Here is a 20,000-nt window from a genome sequence, read left to right as displayed (position 1 = left end):
ATATAGGTAGTTTAAAAAATCTATATTTTTAGATTTGATTCAAATATAAGAAAAACTAAATCCTGAGCGAAAAACTAAATCCTTAGCAGAGGAGCGTTAATGTGGGTTAGTCATGTGACCGTGTGAAGTGTAGTCTGTGGCAGCCATGTTTGAATGACACTGGGTATTCTGGTGAATTAAGTTTGGCACGATTTTATTAGATTTCATTTTAAAATGCAATATTGGATCCAATGTTTTTGCTGGTGTAGGTCCAGAAACCCCCTCACTGACCCACACACTCTCTCAAATCCTCTAGTGCAGCTCAACTGGTCTCACCATCTCACAGGGAATAATAAAGGCATGCTGCAAGATACATTTTTAGGCAGGCAGACAGACAGACATTCACTCACTCACTCACTCACTCACTCCAAAGCATTTCTTTAGGTCACTGTGGATAAGGAAAGGGAAATGGAACCAGTCCTGAGTATCAGATCCTTGGTAGCCAGACAAACACTACACATCAACAAGAATCAAGAATTGATATGAAAATGAGAATCAGTGGCCAAGCTTTGGCATTTCCATTTATGCCATTTGGAAGATGCCTTTATCTGCCATTATCTTATTTATACATCTATACAGCAGTTGAGGGTTAAAGGCCTTGCTCAAGGGCCCATCAGTGGCTCAGCTTGATGAAGCCAAGATGCGACCTCATGACCTTCTAAGCAGAAGATCTTTATCGCTGTGCCACCTTGACTGGGGTGACTCTCACAGGAGGCGTGTCTAAAGCGCATGGTCAGTATTTCCCTGTTTGTCTGTTAGTTGGTTGAACCGTCTGAAAATTGTGATTTGTGTCTTGGGAGAATTTTACACTTCCTGCTTCTGCTTGCTGTTTTGTCCTTAAACTAATCCACTATTATACACTTGTCTCACAGTACAAAAAGTATGCAGTACTGTTACACCCCTGAGAGGAGCAGAGCGTAAATCAGCAAATGATTGCAATTACGATTCAAGTAGGATTATTATAAAAGCAATGCCTAAAATCCATGTTTTTATTCCTTAAATGGGGTATTTACTCGTACAGGTGGAGCGAGTTGTTCAGCCTCATTGTTTTTCATTTTTATATGCTCATTTGTATTCATTGTTTTTGGTAAACGCCTAATGCTTAATTTATTGGCCTAATCCTAATGGTTTACAAATACACACACATATACACACACCACACACACACACACACACACACACACACACATACACACACACACACACACACACACACACACCCTTGCTTCCGGCTATGGCATCAGACAGCTCAGCTAATGTGACCTTTATTAAGGACAAATTAAACACAACACACACACACATGCATACACACTTCACATATACACACACTGCAACACATAGACCTATAGCTCATTTAGTGTGGCTGCAAAATATGAAGCAGTGATGCATAGAGTTGCAAAATTCCAAAAATTTTCCAAACTGGAAACATTACATGGGACTATAACAGGAAACTTAAATGTAGTTAAAAAAAAAAAAAGCTTGCATAATAATAATAATTAGTTAAACTTTTTACCCTGAACATTCATCAATCACATGCACACAGCACACTTACTTACATTTCCTGAATCCTGCACACTTTTTCTTCGGAAAGAATTTTCCAAAAAATGTCCACCAGTATTCATGTAAATTACATATCACGTAAATTTGTTTAAAACTTCCTTGTGCTTTGTGTAAACGATTGTGCAACAAAATTATACCTACAAATAAATCAATGTCAAAAAGTGTTGATATTTGTTTGTTTATTATTTCCCAAAAGTTCCCATGGAAAGTTTCGAGAAATTTACTGGAGATTTTTCCCCTATTTTGCAACCCTAGTGATGCATGTATTCCTGCAGTCTATTCATAAACAATTCCTTCCAGACGCGATGTACCATATTCACTCACAGGCGTTAATAATTGATGGCGTTCGTACTGCTTTGAACTTGTTTGATTGGCGCTTGGTGTATCTACTGATCACCAACATACAGTTCAGCATCAGTTCAACAGCAAGCAGAACATTTTGAGAGCAATAAATGATGGAAGAAACTCCTGACTCGAACTTGCCTGTGGTCTTATTTTAGCAATTTATTCATTTTTTCAAGTAGTTGAAAAGAAGGTTTTGGTTTCATGATAATGTTTAAACACTGATTTATATCGAAAAAAATTATTGTTCCATAAATAGACTGGTGTATTAAGAGTAACAGTCTTTTCACATAAACTGATTGATTAAGCAACGAGCCTTGTGACAAAAATGATAATAGGAATGTTATAGTCATAATAATTCATTGTACATTGGATATTTAAGTACATTTGATGGCAAAAACTTTTGTACTTTTACTCAAGTGAAAGTTTAAAGGCAGCAGTTTTACTGAAGTGTATCTCTACTAAACTCAGGTACATGTTTTCTGTACTTTGTCCATCACTGGTTGTGTTAAATTATATAGAAAATAGTATTGGGACACCAGTTCTTCAGCTTTCTGTGGTTCTTTTCATAATTTTTAGCACAAATTTGGAGGCACACAATTGTTTAGGACATCTTTGGATGCACTTGCATCAAATTTTCTACAAGTCCTACAAGACCCAATGAGTTGGAACGTTGACTGCACCCCAGGCCGTCTCACCTCACCCACATCAGTACCCTACTTTCCTAACACCATTGTAGCTGAATGAGCACAAATCTCCACAAAATCAAGTAGAAACATCTTCCAAGAAGAGTGAAGCTTATTAGAACAGCACATAGGAGCTGAAATTTGGGAATGGGAAGTTCAAAAAGTACAAATGTTATGCTCAGGAGTCCACAAACTTGACGTGCGTTCATGAGAGGATATATATATATATATATATATATATATATATATATATATATATATATATATATATATATATATATATATATATATAGACCAATGCGTTCAAGGGAATGAACGGCGAACACCTGGACACCCTCAGGAAAACACAGACAACAAGGACATGAGCCAAGCCAAGACCAGAATCAAAACAGGTGTACATGTAAACAAAATAAACGACGTGGAGACGTGCATCCTGCAGGATCTTAGTCTTAAACAAACTAAAGAAACTCTAAAAGAAATTTTCTTCCTTCCTTTCCTTTTTTTTTTTTTTTTTTTTTTTATTGTACTTGGTTGCCATTATATTTGTGTGTGTTGTGTGTGTGTGTATATGTGTGTGGACCTTATGATGAAAACATTACTGTGTTACAAGTTTCCTCTTTCTGACACACACATATGTGTAAAGCCTTCGCCTGTCTGTCTCCTTTCTTTTTCTCTTCCTGCTCTTCATGTTGCAGACGTTTGCAGTTGTGGGGGGAAAAGGTAAATGTGTGGTGGGTTTTTTTTCTTCAGGCAAGAGAACATTACATTGATCTATCAGACAGACAGACAGACAGACAGACAGACAGACAGACAGACAGACAGACAGACAGACAGAGAGAGAGAGAGAGAGAGAGAGGGAGGGATAGAGAGAGAAAGAGAATGCACAAGTGGTCTCATATTGATTGTCTAGTTCTCCCACTTTTCCCTGTTTCCCTTCTGTCTAGTTTGTGTGTGTGTCTCAATCCATCTCTCAATTCAATTCGATTTAATAAGCTTTTTTGTAAGCTTTATTTACATGTGTAGTGTTGCTCTCTCTCTATCTCTCTCTCTCTCTCTTCTGTCTGTCTGTCTTTGTATTATTCCCTGTCTGATGGTCCATCTGTTGTCTCTGTTTGGATTACTCTATTTGTTTTCTATCTCTCTGTGTCTGTCCCTCATTCTCTCTCTAATGCCCTGTTTACTTTCCACGTGTCTCCTGTCGTCTGCTGTCTGTCTGTATGCTTGTCTTTCTGTCTCTCTCTCTATATGTCTGTCTGTAAATCTTCATCTCTCTCTCTCTCTCTCTCGCTCTCAGGATCACTAAACTTTAAGCCCAAAAAAGGCTTAAAGTTGTTGCTGTGTGTGTGTGTGTGTGTTGCATTAATGTAAGGTTGTCAGCATATTCACTGCTCATAAATCATGTTTTATGTGTGTGCTGTAATTGTGTGAGAGAGAAACAGAGAGACAGAGCTCCACTAATGTGTGTGTGTGTGTGTATTTGTTAGTGCTGAAAGCTGATGGAGGAACTGTGTGTGTGTTAGCAACAGTTTTGTGGCTTATTAGCTAAAAATTGTGTGTGTGTGGTGATTCTCAAGTTTGTCCTCAGACATACAGTACATCTTTCTCACTTCCTCTTACATCTCACATTCAAGTTCGGGTTGTCACATGAGCTCTTGCATTTCTACTTCTTACACAAACACACACACACACACACACACACACACACACACACACACACACACACACACACACACACACATCTTTTGGCTTAGCTCTTACAAACTGCAGTCTCACTCTGATTACATAAGGCTGGCCTTTAATCTTTATCCCAGAATCAGTGAGGTCATGATCGGTGTGTGTGTGTATGTGTTCTTACTCAGCTTTGTCAAGTGTCCCCATCGACCACAAAGCTGAAACAGTAATACCACCCTCTCAACATTCATCAGCCGTGGCAGCGATGGAGCTTCACCGCTGGTTTATGAAAATTAGATCTCCGAAAAGGCTTCATTAGCTATTCAGTTAAATATATGTGTATTAAGGACGTAAAATGGAGGACATTCCGCGCACTAGAATCAAAACATTTTATGTGTGTAATATATGTTGCGCTCGTGGTCTCCAGGTTCTCATTCAACGCAGGTTATGTCTTCACTTCAAAGTAGCGATGAGCGGCTTTTTTCTAAAGTGTACTGAAGTAAAACGTGAGATATTACTCATACAAGTAAACAAAATCCTATTTTATATTTAGGCTTCATTTGCTGTGGGAATAACCTCTCTTCTGGGAAGATGTTCCACTTGATTTTGGAGTGTGCCGGTGGTCATTTGGCAGCGTTCAGCCACAAGGGTTTTAGTAAACTCAGGTGGTGAGGTGAGGAGGCCTTGGGTGCAGTCAGCGTTCACATTCATTGTTTAATAGGGTTGAGTTCTATAGCAAGAGATCTTCCAGTCCAATTAATTTAAAGCATATCTTCGTGGAGCTCGCTTTGGGCATAGGGGTATTTCCCTGCTGGCACAGGTTTTGTCTCCTAGTTCAAATCAAGGGAAAATTAAATGCTACTGCATCCAAAGGCATCCTATACAGTTGTGGTACAACTTTGTGGTAATAGTTTAGGAAAGAAACACACATGGCTGGAAAAGTTCAATTTAAGTTAGAGTTACAGAGGTTCCGATAAAATGCATTCGAGTAAAGTGAGCAGTCAAACAGGAAGTCGATAATACATATTGATACATACAGTAACTCATTGTAGAAAATACACAGGTTCCACACTGGAAGAAAGAGAGACGGGCAAAAGTTCACCAAGCAGAGCCTTCTTTTATTTACTTTCATTTTCCTGCCAGCGCTTTCCTTTCCAGTGCTCACGCTGGGGCTCACCCACGGTCTCGCGGTTCGGGACCGGCACGCCTTTCCCTGGCATTTGCCTGAGTGCTCTCGCTGGCCAGCACGCCTTCTGGACTTTCCTGAAGAGGCGTGGCAGACGGTGGAGTGCCCATCTCGCCGAACAGGTTGCAGCCTCCATGGCGTCATACCCCACTTCCAGCTCGGGGTTTCGGAACCACTGTAACATATTCCACTGGTTCTGCGCTGGAAGAAAGAAAGTTCACCAATCAGAGCTTTTTTATATTAGTTAGCACCTCGGTGCTTTCCTTTCTAGGGCTAACCCACAGTCACCTTCCTCGCAGACCGGCAAATCTTTCACCAGCGACCACCCGCCCGCACTTAGCCATCGTTCGTTGACCCTTCCGCTCATCACTGCTCGTTGTCTCTCTCTCTCTCTCTCTCTCTCTGAGGCTGGTGCCTTGCATCTCTTTATTGGCGTCGCCGGACTAAAACAGAGCGCACTGATTAGTCTTATGAGCTGCATGTGTTTCTTACCGCCTGCTCCATCCGGCACCGATCTCCACCGCTCACCGCTGGCACACTCGTATTCCAATAAGTCAGATAATAGAGCCCAGTATGCGGATAACAACATTTCAGGATTACAGACTCTCGGATTTTTGAGAACCTTCGTCTGGTCTATTTCTTGGTCAGGGTCATTACAGATCTGATCCTGGGAATACCTGGCATGAAGTGGGAATACAGACTCGGACACACATTTACACACTCAATCACACACTCATACATACATACGGGCAATTTATCTTAGCAGAATATCTACTGGGAAGTTTGTAGGAGGAAGGAGGAAACCAGAGAACCTGCAAAAAGCCTGCAGAGACAGAGATATTTTGTAAACACAGTGGCAGGCCATGCATTTCACACCTAGACTTTCAGTGGTGTCCTGCCTGAATCACATCATTCTTTTTGAAAAGTCCATCTTGAAAATGTCCTCGAAAGTGTATGTGTCCAAATGAATAATTAATGAATAAATGAAATAGGTCCCCTTTGTAAGCTGAGGTGGAATGAAAATAAATACAGCTATTATATCCATGTATGGATTGAGCTTGTGCAGTTTGCTCCAGATGCAGTTTGTGAGGTCTGACTTTGTGCGCTCTCTGACCATCTAAGTGAAGGACGTGATTAGACGCCTGCTAGATGGCCTCTGAGTCAGCTAGTTGAAATCTGTCTGGATAAAGCATTCGCTTCAAGCAACATGGATGGCTGAAATCTGATTGGATAGAAACTCTAACAGAAACTTACACTCGAATGCACCAGAGAGAACCGCTATGAAATTGAGAGAATTGACTTTTGGGAATAACTTGATACATATTCATGGAAAAAAAATATTACAATATAAACCAGCGATTGAGTTTAGAGAAGACAGATATCAGAGAAGGCCTTGCTGACCCTGATGGCCTGCCACTGCATAAACATTAAGGCAGACTCATTCAGAGTTCCGGCGATTCACAAGCAGATTTTAGCAATCTAGATCATAACCAGATACAGGTTGGCAATAGTCCAACAACAGGTTATAGTTTAGTGTTTGAGGAATTGGACTTTGAATCCAAAGGTCATGAGTTCAAATCCGAGCCACACCAAGTTACAATTTTTGGGCCCTGGAGAAAGACCCTCAACCCTGTAGCTGCTCAGTTGTATGGATGAGGCATCTGCCAAATGCCTTAAATGTAAATAACAATTGTCACCCTGAGTGTGTGTGTGTGTGTGTGTGTGTGTGTGTGTGTGTGTGTGTGTGTGTGTGTTATTGGGCACACGTGTGCTCAATCAGTAACACAAATAGTCAGAGCAGGAAAGTGTGTGCTGTATGTGTTCTGGGAGTTGGAGTCCGGGGCGGCCATGTTTGCAGGCTGTGTTGTCTGGTGGATATTTCAATTCAGTGACCTGATGTGTGTGAAACTCCACCCAGAGTGAGTTAAACTGGCGAATCGGAAAATCCCTGGAACTGTGACGTACCCAAGCATTGAATCGTATGAAATATTCGAGCGAGTGAATTCCTTCTGATTTATATATTCGTTTTTTTACACTTTCCACTAAAGAATCAAAAGACTCAACTCTTCTTTAAAGAAACTGAAGCTTGTGCCTGATTCATATTTTATTACCTTTTACCAAGAATCCGCTACGTTTCATTTGTATATTACGTATATAAACTTTAGCTTCGTTCCATTTCGCCTTGTTAAACTGTTTTATACCGTGTGTAAAAAGGAGCTGGCGTTTTTATACCGCGCCTGTCATCTTTAGTTCTGCTTATCTTTCTTTATTCGTCTTTTTTTTGTGTGTGTGTGTTATATATTGTGTGTGATATTTATAATGGTGTAAAGTGAGAATAAGTAAACGACTGGCAAAAAAGAAAGAGACAGCGAGAGGGGAAGAGAAGTGAAGAGACAGGAAGTGACTGTCTGGTGTGACCCTGATGTGAGCACAGATTCTCATCCTCAAATCTGTGGATCTGTGTTTGTCCGTCTGTAGATACAAGAGGATCTGCAGCTCCAGCTGATGTCTTTTGTTCTTCCAGGTTTCACTGTGCTTCTAGTCAGTCGCTCCTCGTACACGGTAACACGGGACTGAGGACAAGCGGTAAGTCAGTGTGTCGTTTGTGTGTGTGTGTGTGTGTGTGTGTGTGTGTGTGTTTGTCATGTATGAAACTACCAAAAAGATCGAAGCTCTCGAGTGAAATAGAAAGTGATAGTAAGAGAGTAAGTAAACGAACCGGGCTGCCGTGAGCTTGGGTTTTCTGTGAGTAGGGAGCCGGTTTGACTGGCAGACCACCGCAGCCCACAACACAGCTTCGACTGGAAACGGCTGCTTGTCTGTGTGGTTGGTTAACTGGAAATTCACAGTTCACATGGCTGTGTTTTCATACAAATGACACGCACATACCTGTAAGCGTACATGTGTGTGTGTGTGTGTGTGTGTGTGTGTGTGTGTGTGTGTGGTTACTGGAAATCGGTGGTTTGTGTTTTACGTGTAGGAGTGGTAGTATTGCTAGGAAATTGTGCACGTATGTATGTGTGTGTGTGTATTGTGTGTTACATTGACAGTGGCAATAAGGGACAGGAAGAGGCGGAGCTTCGTGTGCGGTTAATCTCCTGCTTTACGTTGCCATATTTATAGTTTCCTTTTGAATGAAAGCCATGTGGCTGAGTAGGTGGATTTTTTTTTTTTTCGATTGATAAGCACATTGACTTTTGGGGAAGGAAAAAAAAAAAGGTTTTTTGTTTTGTTTTAAGGAACGGTCACAAAGCGAAAGTATTCCACTTAAAGCACTTGAAACCAATCATGTTACATGTCAGGTTATATAAGCGCATGTCACCTTCAGGTTCGTTTCGGGGTTTTCATGCGGTGTATGTGTCGAGATGAAGCTTCGTGAGAAATATCACTCTAGAGATTTGTCTTTGACCTGAAACCTCAAGGTGATTTCACACTTTTCGTGGTTTTTTTTGTTTTGTTTTTTTTCTGCAGAAGCATTTTGCTAAATAAGCATTAGCGAGTTTAGTTTTCCTGATATTAATTTTTCCCTGTTGCTAATGTTTTTTTTTTCCCCATGTAAAATTGCGATAAAAAATGTAATCGATTCCAGGAGTGCAGAGGAAGATATGAAAAAGTATTAGCGTTGTGTGGTGCAGTGGGTAACAGTAGCAGCTTTAGGGTGATTCCAAAATAATCTGTGCACAAACCCACAATTGTACATTTTCAATGTAAACCTGTGACAACTCGGGTATCTGAATTCTACATGTTTTTGAGCATTTGTTTATGTGTGCAAGAGAGGGAATAGGAAGAAAGCAAAACAAACGATGTTTCAATCACTTTCTAATGATCGTCTTTGTGTTTATTGTTAAATTGCAGAGCTCCTGTGCAAAATGTGTGAAGAGGCAATAGTCATAATTGTTATATATGAACAACATAGTTAGTAACTTACTAGCCTAGCTTAGGATAGCGGTTAGTTTTATTCCCAACTAACAATTTTTGGCTCCCAAAACTTTCCCAGAACGTATGTTTATATTTTGTTTGTGATTAGTTGGCAAGTTTTTGTCTATGATCTTTTTTTTTTTTTTTTTTTACTGATATAAAAGAGTTTTTAGGTGTACAGAACGTTCCCCTAACATTCTGTCAACATTAAGTTTTCTTAAAGTTTCTTCAACATTCTTCTAAAATTCTCCTGCTGGAAAGTTTTGCTGACATTCTCCTATTGTTCCATTATTATTCCATTAAAGTTCTAGTAATGTTTCTACAATGCTCTCTTAATGTTTTTTTAACATTGTCCTACATTCTTGTAACTTTATTACTAACGTTTAATTAAAGTTCCTATAACGGTCTCCAAATTTTTTTTTAATTCTTCTAATATTCTATTAACTTTCTTTTAACATTTTTGTATTGGTTTTTTTTTTAATGTTCTACTGCAGTTTCTCTAGCATTCGCCTTCTGTTTTTATTAACGTTCCTCTTACATTTCATCTCCTAATGTTCTCTTAATGTTTCCCTAATATTTTGTAAACATTCCCCTAATATTCTATTAAAGTTCCTTGCCGTTCTGTTAAGTCTCCTAACATTCTCTTAATGTTTTCTTAGTAATGTTTCCCAACTGTTCTGTTGAGGTTCCCTTAACGTCATCGTATTGTTCTTCTAGCATTCTCTTAGTTCCCCGCTAAGATTCCCCCTTTAAGGCCTGTTAACACTGCAATAAACATTCCATTATGGTTTGCTTCACAATCCACATTCTCAGCTTAATTTTTTTATATTTTAAATAGCATTAATAATGTACTCTGGCAATGAGTCCTTCGTTTGCCTTTCTGAAACTTTTGGAACATTAATTAAAAAAAGAAAAGTCAGTTTGTTCAGACCCAGTGTTTGTCACTTAGTTCTCCATGTTTGTTTTTCTGTCTCGAGTGAAGGGATTAGTCAGGAGCAGAACAGGTGTAAAACATTTAAAGCACTCTGTTCAAAGCAGAGTAAAAACAGCAAAACTATCATGATGACTTATTTAATAAGTCTCGTATAACATAAAGGCTAACGCCAAACAAATCATGTAGGTTAAATTGGCTGCCAGGCTCTGTGGTGAAAAACAGGATTAACCAATCAGAATCTTCCAGCAGATCTGAGGTACTAAGGTATGGTCTTTCTTTCTTTTGGCTTCTCCCATTAGGGGTCGCCACAGCGGATCATCCGTATTCATGATCCGCATGTTTGATTTGGCACATGTTTTTTACGCTGGATGCTCTTCCTAACGCAACCCTCCCCATTTATCTGGGCTCGGGACCGGCACTAAGAGTGCACTGGCTTGTGCAACCCTAATGGCTGGGGTTTTAGTGATTTCAGCTAGCCTTGCCCTCCGGTCAGTCTGTCAGGACTGACCCCTTCACCTCACTTTACTTTACATCCATCATCTTTAGAAAGCTAAACACAGACAAATCAGTAGCATCAAAGGACACCACTGTTGCTAGGAGATGAAGATGATTGCTAAGTTGTGCGCTGTGTTTAAAGCGGTGCGCTGTTAGCATTAAGTCTCGAACTACTAGAATAATACAGTATATTTCTAGCTACCCAGCTAGCAAGCTTTTTGCAGCTAATGTGGCCGGAAATAAAACTGATTTGCTGCAGGCCACGCGGTCATGAAGTAAAATTTTCCGTAACACTGATAAATTCACTGTACAAACCATCAATGAGTGCACATTAGGACCCATTTATTCAGTAATTTTTTTCTCATCAGTCTTTGATTTAAAGCCTCTTTGTAAGACCAGCATTCACTTTAATACCCATTTCCTACTCAATCAGAGTAGGAGTAGAGCTGAAGATTAGACATGGGGCAGCCCGGGCTATTAATTCACATTCAATTGGAAAGAATCCAAAGTCCGCCGTACGAGCATTAAGCACGATTCAAGCAGTTGTACGTCATCAGTTCATTCGTCATCACCACACTCATGCTGATTTTCAATTTGCTCTTTTGTTTGCATGTTAACAGATGTTGCCCGTTAACTGGTAGGAGTGATGTACATGTTACTCAAACAATATGTTCATTTAATAGGGTTCTTACTCCGACCCTGTGCAAGACCATTTCGATGTGATGAACCCGGGGTTGAGAAGATCATCAGTTAGGACTTATAGAGATATCGGGAGCTTTAGTAGTAAGCAGCAATATATGTCTATCCTATTCTGTACATTTCATTATCTAGCATATTACAAATTTAATTCTAATATGAACTACTGTATTACAAATAAAAAAAAAGGATCGGCGTTCGTTTGGAGAAGATAAACAGTCATCTGTGCTGTGTACCATAGGTAGACTCGTTTTTATCGGTTGTGCTGCGCAGGGGGGAAATAATAACTGCTGATTATTTAAAGCAAAAAGAAAAATCCGCCTGAGACAACGTGAGGAAAAACCCTGAGAGGAAGCAGACTCCTGGTTTCACGTTAGCATCGATACATCAGGTGTTTACAGTGCGTGGTTTAAGAGATAATTGTTTCTAATTACAGTCGCAGCTCTTGGGTAAAAACGTCTGGGATGAAGCTGCGATTATACACTAAAGATAAAAAAGTGAGAGTTGGGCTAGTTATATGTGGTTCTTCCCATATGATGGGATGTTCCCATAAATTTGGTATTGTAAAGGATGTTTTTTTGATGTAGCTTCACTTTAACTAGGAGACACAAACTTGTTCCAGCATTACAATTCCCCCGTGCACAAAGCCAGCTCCATGAAGATATGCTTCTCATGGATTGCAGTGAAAGATCTTGATTGACCTGCTATAGAGCTCTGAGCTCAACCCTTGTGAACACCTTTGGAATTAACTGGAACGCTGTTTTTTGGATTTGTCTGCTATTGGCTAAATCAAGAATGCGAGCCTGTATTTGCATCCTGGAGTGTTTTAACAACCAGACAACATATAGCTTTCATATGAGCATCTGTATGAAATGATCCACAAGAATCTTTACCAAGCTAACTTTATTTTACTAAACCCATGTAGGTTCATCCAGAGCCATATTTACTGTATTTATATAGAATATGCACCACAGTCTTAACGGTATCCATCTGAGGCGTAAGGCTCTATCAGGCAGATCCGGAGGTCTTGGCTACATACACAGTGGTACCTTGACCTACGAGTTTAATTCGTTCCGTGGACGAGCTCGTATCTCAACTTGCTCGCACATCAAATTCATTTTCCATATTGAAAATACTTAAAATGGCATTAATCCGTTCCAACCCTCAAAATGCCACCCCGTTTTTATGTTTCATTTTATTAAATTAGGAAAATACATTTCTACATAACAAATCTTGTATAAAAACATAATAGAAAGAGTATGTAAAGATATAATAAGGTTTTATGCAGTGTATTTACCTTGGAAATGAGACGACTTGAGCTAACGAAAACGCCGGCAGGGGGTGGTAGAGGCGATAAGCAGAGGCGGAGGGAAAAATTGTTTTTTTCTATCACTCCTTTAGACTACGTATCCCTAAACTTTTAATTTTTTACTTTTTCTTCTTTGCTTATCTAAATTTTTGCAACAATCGAGCAAATCTAGCCATCTAGCAGCGGCGTATCAAGTTTGTACCTCAATTTTTTGCTCGTAACAAAGCAAAAAATCGACCGAGTGACCACTCGTACCTCAGAAAAACTCGTACATTAATGCACTCGTAGGTCAAGGTAACACTGTACACTAATCTGTATAGATTTGAAAAGGATGTTTAAAACACTCTGCTTCCACACTTTTGTTTTCAGTCGTTTCCCAAAAGTTGCTTTTCCAACACTGAAACGTCTGAAAGCGGCTGGCGTCCTGTAGCGCGCATAAAGATGCGTCAGCGTTTTCAAATGTAGCCACTTTGGAGAGCGTTTTTTCAAAAAGCTACATTTCTCCTTAAATGAAAACGTCCTCTCAGTGTGGACGGAGGGCCAAAAAACGGAAAGAAAAATATGCGTTTTTCTACGGGAATAACGCATTAGCGTGGACATGCCCCTAGTGGCAGCGCAGTAGTAAAAGTGTCAGGATCAGGCCACGGAAGGGAGAATAGATCATGTAAGAAATGCCTACAAATCTGACATTGAATAAAATGTCAGATTTAAAACTATTTTTGCAGGCCACATGGTTATGAAATAATATTTTGAGACGAGATGGGGGCCAAATAAATTCACGAAACAAACGAGTGCACTTTAGGACCCATTTGTTTAGATCTTTTGTTTTTTTCTTCATTAGTCTCTGTGGTTTAAAGCCTCTTTGTAAGACCAGCTTTTTCGCTTTAATAACCATTTCCTACTCACTGGAAGGCGAGTCTTTTAATGTGTTTTTGCTAAACCGTGAGGAAAAAGCTGATTAGCGCTATATGGAATTAGGCACTACAGTCTAAACAGTATCCATGTGAGTCGTAAGGCTCTATCAGGCACTGCCATCACATCAGCCTACGGTAGTGAGAGTAGATTATCATCTATGCTTTTCCTTTGCTATCTTAATACGTTGTTATGTAGTCCATCTAATCCAGCATAACGCACAAATGTAGCCGTTTGGATTATGGTGAAAAAAAGACCAGATTTATGGATTTTTATTGGTCAAAATTTTAGGTTTCCTGGAATATATTTCTTTGAAGGGAAAAAAAAGAAGAAGAAATAAACGAAATCCCGCTGAGACAACCCTTTTTTGTTTTTTAAGTGCTTGGACTCATTTGGCCTTTATGCGTGCTGAGATTAGTCGTTCGCGCGCAGCTGGCTCAAATATGTAGTGATTAAAAACGTAGGAAGAATTTGTGCACGATTGTGCAAGGCATCGCTTCAAATGCAGGGATGCGTGGGGGGAGAGGAAATCAGGAGCTCAGGTGCCTGGGAAAAGCGAATTTGATGTGTCTGGGCTTTTAGTGAGATTTTAGCAGATTTTTCTACTAGATACTGAGTTTCAGAGTTTGGTATTGTAGAACTGATGTATTTCGAAATTCTAAACTATTAGCAGTTGAATTCATTTGAGAGCATGGATCTGAGGAAGAGGGAAAGCAGTTGATCTGCAGTTGAACTTCATTCTGTTGGAGGATATAACATTGTTAAGCCACATGATTACATAAGTGTTCAAAACAACGGCATTAAGGTGCCAACACAACAATTATATTATGAGTAGCTCCCATTTGTTCGAATAAAACTCACTTGTTTAAAACACTTCACATAAAAGATGAGGCATTATGTATGAGCTTTGGAGGAACGGTTGAGCAATTAAACATCATTTAGATCTTCTGTAAACACCAGACCAGCCCAGTGATCGTCAATATTTGAATGGCATCAAACAAATATAATAACGATCTGTAATTATATTGCGGTGCAAAAGTATTGCCTAAAGTGTTACAATGGTTCAGACATCTGGAATTGAGATTAGTATTTATTTAATCCAATTTTTTATAAATGGTTATGAGAGAGAGCGAGAGACAGAGAGAGAGAGAGAGAGAGAGAGAGAGAGAGAGGTATTATGTGTGCCTGCTAATAATGTAGCTATTGGTGTTGATTCTTGTGCTGTTTTTTCCTTTATTTCTCTTCTTTTATCTTCTTTAGTACATTGTGTTTTGGTCTTTATTAAAATCACTATATTTCACAATATCAGTTTCAAGAAACATGCAGAAATGATCCATTGAGCTCAGTGAGGTCATTAGGAAATGTTTACCATAGCGGTGTCCCTGTGTGTGATACTGTAACTCTGTTACTGTGGTTACACCTGGTTAGAAAGCAGCGTGTTCATGAAGAACAGTCATTAAAATAGATCAGAACGAGCTTCGTGTTCAACAGTTTGATCTTACTCCTTTTTGGCCAATCAGAATCTACCTTCATTGTTCATTTGTGAAGATGTTCCAGTAGATTTTGGCGTGTGGAGATTACTCATGTGATCACTAACACCCTTGTATGTGAATAAAGTCGGCTAGTGATGTAGGTGAGGAGGCCTGGGGTGGATTCAGCATTTCAATTCATTTCAAATGTGTTTAAAGGGTTGAAGCCAATTTGTGGTCTATAGCAGGAGATCTTCCACTCCAAGCCATGTAAAGCATATCTTCATAGAGCTGAAGGTTTGGGCCTCTTGGTTCAATTGAAGGGTAAATGATGTGCCTACAACTTTGTGGTAACAGTTTGGGGAAGAAGCATGTATGGCTAGAGAAGTCAGATGTCTTAAGTGTGTGTGTGTGTGTGTATATATATATATATATATATATATATATATATATATATATATATATATATATATATATATTATCAAAAAAGTGGCATCAAAAGGACTGACTCTGTTTACAAGAACATTATTTTTCTATGTTTACACACAATTACCTTCAAAATCGAGCGCCTACTGCTGTTCGCGCTGGATCGCCACATCGGTGTCAAAACAGGCAACCTTTAAACTGGATCCCCATCTCCAGGAAGAGGGCGAAGTCGGCAGGAGCAGGGTAGGGAGGGTGCAGAAGCGAGATCATGGCGATTATTCTCCGGCAATATTCATGCAAAAGTTGCCAAATGGTTTCAATATTTTAGCCGTTTTTTCAGGAGGATTGAGCTTGTAGAAGGTCTTCCTGATCTCTCGTCATCTTTTAGTGATGTTCTTCCGCTCTTTAACTCAAAATCTTTCGAACATGTGTCTAGAGTATGTTGTGTCAAATGTCTCGGTGGCAGATTTTTACCAGTTTCAAACAGAATCATGTGGTCAGAATAGGACCAGTTATCACCATTAGTCTCACAATTTTTGAATCCCACCTCATGTCTGTCTGTCTATCCATCCATCCAAATCCATCCTATCTATCTATCCATCCATCCATCCATCCATCCATCCATCCATCCATCCATCCATCCATCCATCCATCCATCCAAAATCTCCTATCTATCCTCCTATGAATCCCACCCCATGTCTGTCTATCCATCCATCCATTCAAATTCATCTATCTATCTATCTATCTATCTATCTATCTATCTATCTATCTATCTATCTATCTATCTATCTATCTATCTATCTATCTATCTATCTATCTATCTATCATTTTCCTGACAGACACATCTATCAAAGCCGTAAGGAAGCAAATACAGTATGATTAACAGAAGGCTTTTAATTAGCGCACAAGCATAAGCTGATATTACCTTCAGTGGAAACTCATCACTTTTGCACCGCACCTTTATTATTTTTGAGCTACTCTGGCCATCTGTTGTGTTTATCCAGAACATGTATTTCATCTGTCATGTTCAAGAACACGTGTGCTCACATATGTGCGCGCGTGCACGCACGTGCTTGCGTACTTGTGTGTGTGAGCACAACGCCATACTCGAACGACCCTACAAGATTCAGAAGGAAGAAATGAAGCACTTTCTCGACTATTTTTTCATCAGTTAGTTATTTTTATTTTCTTAAACTTTTTGCAGCCTGCGGTAACACACTTTGAACGAAGCTTCAAGGATTACAAATCTGTTTTTTACCGAACGCAACTTCCTGTTCTTTCGGTCACCATTTTACCATCAGTCTTAAAAATAGTAGTAAAAGAATCCCCTTTTCATTTTGCAGGCTGTTTTTTTTTTCACCTCAGGAAAGCATGTTTCCATGTGAGCGAAAAGAAAAGCAGAAGTTCAACACTGTGCTCTGGAAACGGCAGGAAGATGAACGGGCGGGCCGTGAATTGATCTCCGTCACATGTCCTTAACTGCAACGGAGCCCAAACTCGGGGGGTGTGTGCACTACAGGACCGGAGGGTCATACAAAGCTGAGCAGCCGTGTGGGCTGAGAACCTGAATCATTTACACGAATTAGCAGTGTCGAGGAGGAATTATTGCTCACCGAGTGTTTGAGCGATTGATCCTCATTGTTAGCACGTACATGTGTGGGATTAGCTTTGCGACATCAATCGATGGGGGTGGGAGTGTGTATGAGTGTGTATGAGTGTGTGCATGTGTCACTGGGGATTGATGTCAGAGAAGTCTTCGTCCGAGGTGCGACTGCATTCCTCCTTCATCTCAAGCCTTTTTTCTCAAAGTGAAACTCAAATTTGCTCTCAAGCCATCGTTCATTTTTTTCTTTCACCACTGTATTCACTACTTTTTGGAACATTGGAGTAAATTTCTGCTGCATTTTAGTTCTCACAAACACAAAAATAAACAACAAATGAATCTCACAAACACAAAAATAAACAACAAATTTGCTTAGTTAGCATGAATGTGGAGCGACTGACATTTTATACTATAGGTGTTTATATACCTATTATATATAGGTGCACTACGGTGGGGTCCCCAATCTTTTTTGCGCCACGGTTTAATGTCAGACAATATTTCAATATTTCCTTTAAGGTGTGGCAGATAAATACAAGAAAATAAAATAATATGACCAGCATAAAAACTTCTACATATAATGATAAATGTGAATCCACTGTGTTGTTTTTTTGTTCATTTTGCTCGCTTGGGGGTTTGAATTTAGCGGTAATGTATTATGTGTTAGCGGCCGGAGCCCCCTTAAGAAGGTAGATGATGTTGGTAAGACATGTGACCGAGGCATCATGACATGCATCAAGAGTGAGTCATAGACAGATGTGGTGGAGAGAATCCAGTAATTTTTCAAAATAAAACCGTTCAGAATCAGATAATAAATAAAACGGAAATAATGTAAGTTATGTATTCTTTCTGTGTGGCCCGGTACTAACTGACCCATGGACCGGAGCCGGTCCGCAGCCCGGGGGTCGGGACCACTGCACTACAGTACACGGACAAAAGTATTGGAACGAATGAATTCCTACAATTCCTTCACTTGAACTAGGACACCCAAATCTGTTCCACAAAGGCAGCTCCACTAAGATATGGTGTACATGGGTTGTAGTGGAACACCTGAGGGATGAATTGGATCTGCACCTCACCTCAGGCCTCCTCACCCCACCTACATCACTATCTGACTTGTCTACCACTCTTGTAGTTGAATGAGTGAAAATCTCCACTTTAAAATATAGCAGAACTTCTTCACAGAAGCGTGAAGTTTATTATAACAGTAAATAGTGACTAAAAATGTGGAATAGGAAGTTCGGAAAAGTGCCTACCAATCTTATGGTCACGTGTCACCAAACTTTTGTGCACATAGTGTGCTTTTTTTTCTTTTCTTTTAACTCTCTGGAAGATCCACCTCCTTCTCATGCAGTTCGTTTTAGCTAGTCGTCTTGTCTTCTTCGAATTCATCATGTGAAGTCTGGTTTAATGATGCAGCCTCGCTTGGTGTCAAGTTTGAAAAATATGAATGTAAAATACTTGAATGTGTTTGAACTGGCAAAACAGACGCACTGATTAGTTTTATAAACCAGGGGAAAATAAATTAGTCATGATAATGAATGTCAAATCCATCATTTAAGAATCATCATCTTCAAATGGTACCAATAATTGGACAATGATTTAAACATTGTTCGCGAAACCGACTTTACTCAAACCTGGAATTATCCTGTTTTGCAACGGTTGCTATGGTGAACAGCTTCCCTGAAAATAAAGCATTTCTAGCTGCTTTACTTTCTTTTCCAGTGGTAAAAAAAAAAAAACTGAAAAAGTGCATCTGTATTAGCGATGTTCGGTTTATTTTAAGGTCACACCAAAGAGGAAGGATATCATAAACTTGAAAATGAAAATAGAAATTGTGCAACCATTTCTGCTGTTTCAGATGGCGGTGTGGATTCAGGCCCAGCAGCTGCAGGGGGACGCCCTGCACCAGATGCAGTCACTGTACGGCCAGCATTTCCCCATAGAGGTGCGACACTACCTGTCCCAGTGGATCGAGGGCCAGCTTTGGTACGTGATATCCCAAATACGTGCGTCTAACACGTCACTGATGAATTCTCGAATTTGAGTGACTAAAAGGTGATTGATTCTGGCTGTAATTTTAAATAACAGGCATAATTGTAATGTTTTTATGTCTATAGTATCGAATCGTACACATGGACTCATACATCAGACAATTCACAAAATTACATTAGAACAGAATATACCTTTACAGAATCTCTCAGACATTGTTAAATATTAAGCCCCCAAGATGCTCCTGTGTCAGTCACAGATCATGGGAAGTGAAACTTAAATCTGTCACCAGGGGGGTTGGATTCATTCATGCACATTAAAAATATTTATTAAAAGCTTTTTATTTTTTTATTTACAACATTATTCTAATAGTCTGTGTATAAACCTATTGGGAGAAAAACGGGTGTTCTTTGGGAAATCCGACAAGGATCTGGCATGGAGAATCTGGTGTTGGATTTGTGATCATCACAAATGTTGAGCTATTTTATGAGTTGCTTAGTAGCTCCTAGTTTTATAACCACAAGTGACTGTATAAGACTGTAGAAAGAACATCACTCATAATCTTACACTCCAGTGCTCATGTTAGTTCTCACTCTCCAGTGTTCTGTATTGTTTAAAGACTATAATCACACTCTTGATGTCACCCAAATGAGGATGGGTTCCCTTTTGAGTCTGGTTCCTCTCAAGGTTTCTTCCTCATAACATCCAAGGGAGTTTGCCACAGTCGCAGTGGCTGCTCATCAGGGATAAATACACACAATTCAC

At 39.6% G+C, this 20,000-nt stretch overlaps 1 protein-coding gene across 1 annotated transcript in view; it reads left to right on the top strand.

Moving 5' to 3' along the window:
• The window catches only part of stat5a (signal transducer and activator of transcription 5a), a 95,177-nt gene that overhangs the window by 48,478 nt on the left and 26,699 nt on the right, over positions 1–20,000 (top strand). Inside the window, 2 exon segments of the mRNA XM_046866036.1 lie at positions 7,963–8,070; positions 19,105–19,232. Of these exon segments, the coding sequence (XP_046721992.1) occupies positions 19,105–19,232 (128 nt within the window). The 5' untranslated portion in view covers positions 7,963–8,070.

This window comes from Silurus meridionalis, chromosome 14 (assembly GCF_014805685.1).
Source record: "Silurus meridionalis isolate SWU-2019-XX chromosome 14, ASM1480568v1, whole genome shotgun sequence".
Lineage (NCBI taxonomy): Eukaryota > Metazoa > Chordata > Actinopteri > Siluriformes > Siluridae > Silurus > Silurus meridionalis.
The sequence above is the reverse complement of the archived record's forward strand: the minus strand, read 5'-3'. Positions and strand labels throughout refer to the sequence as shown.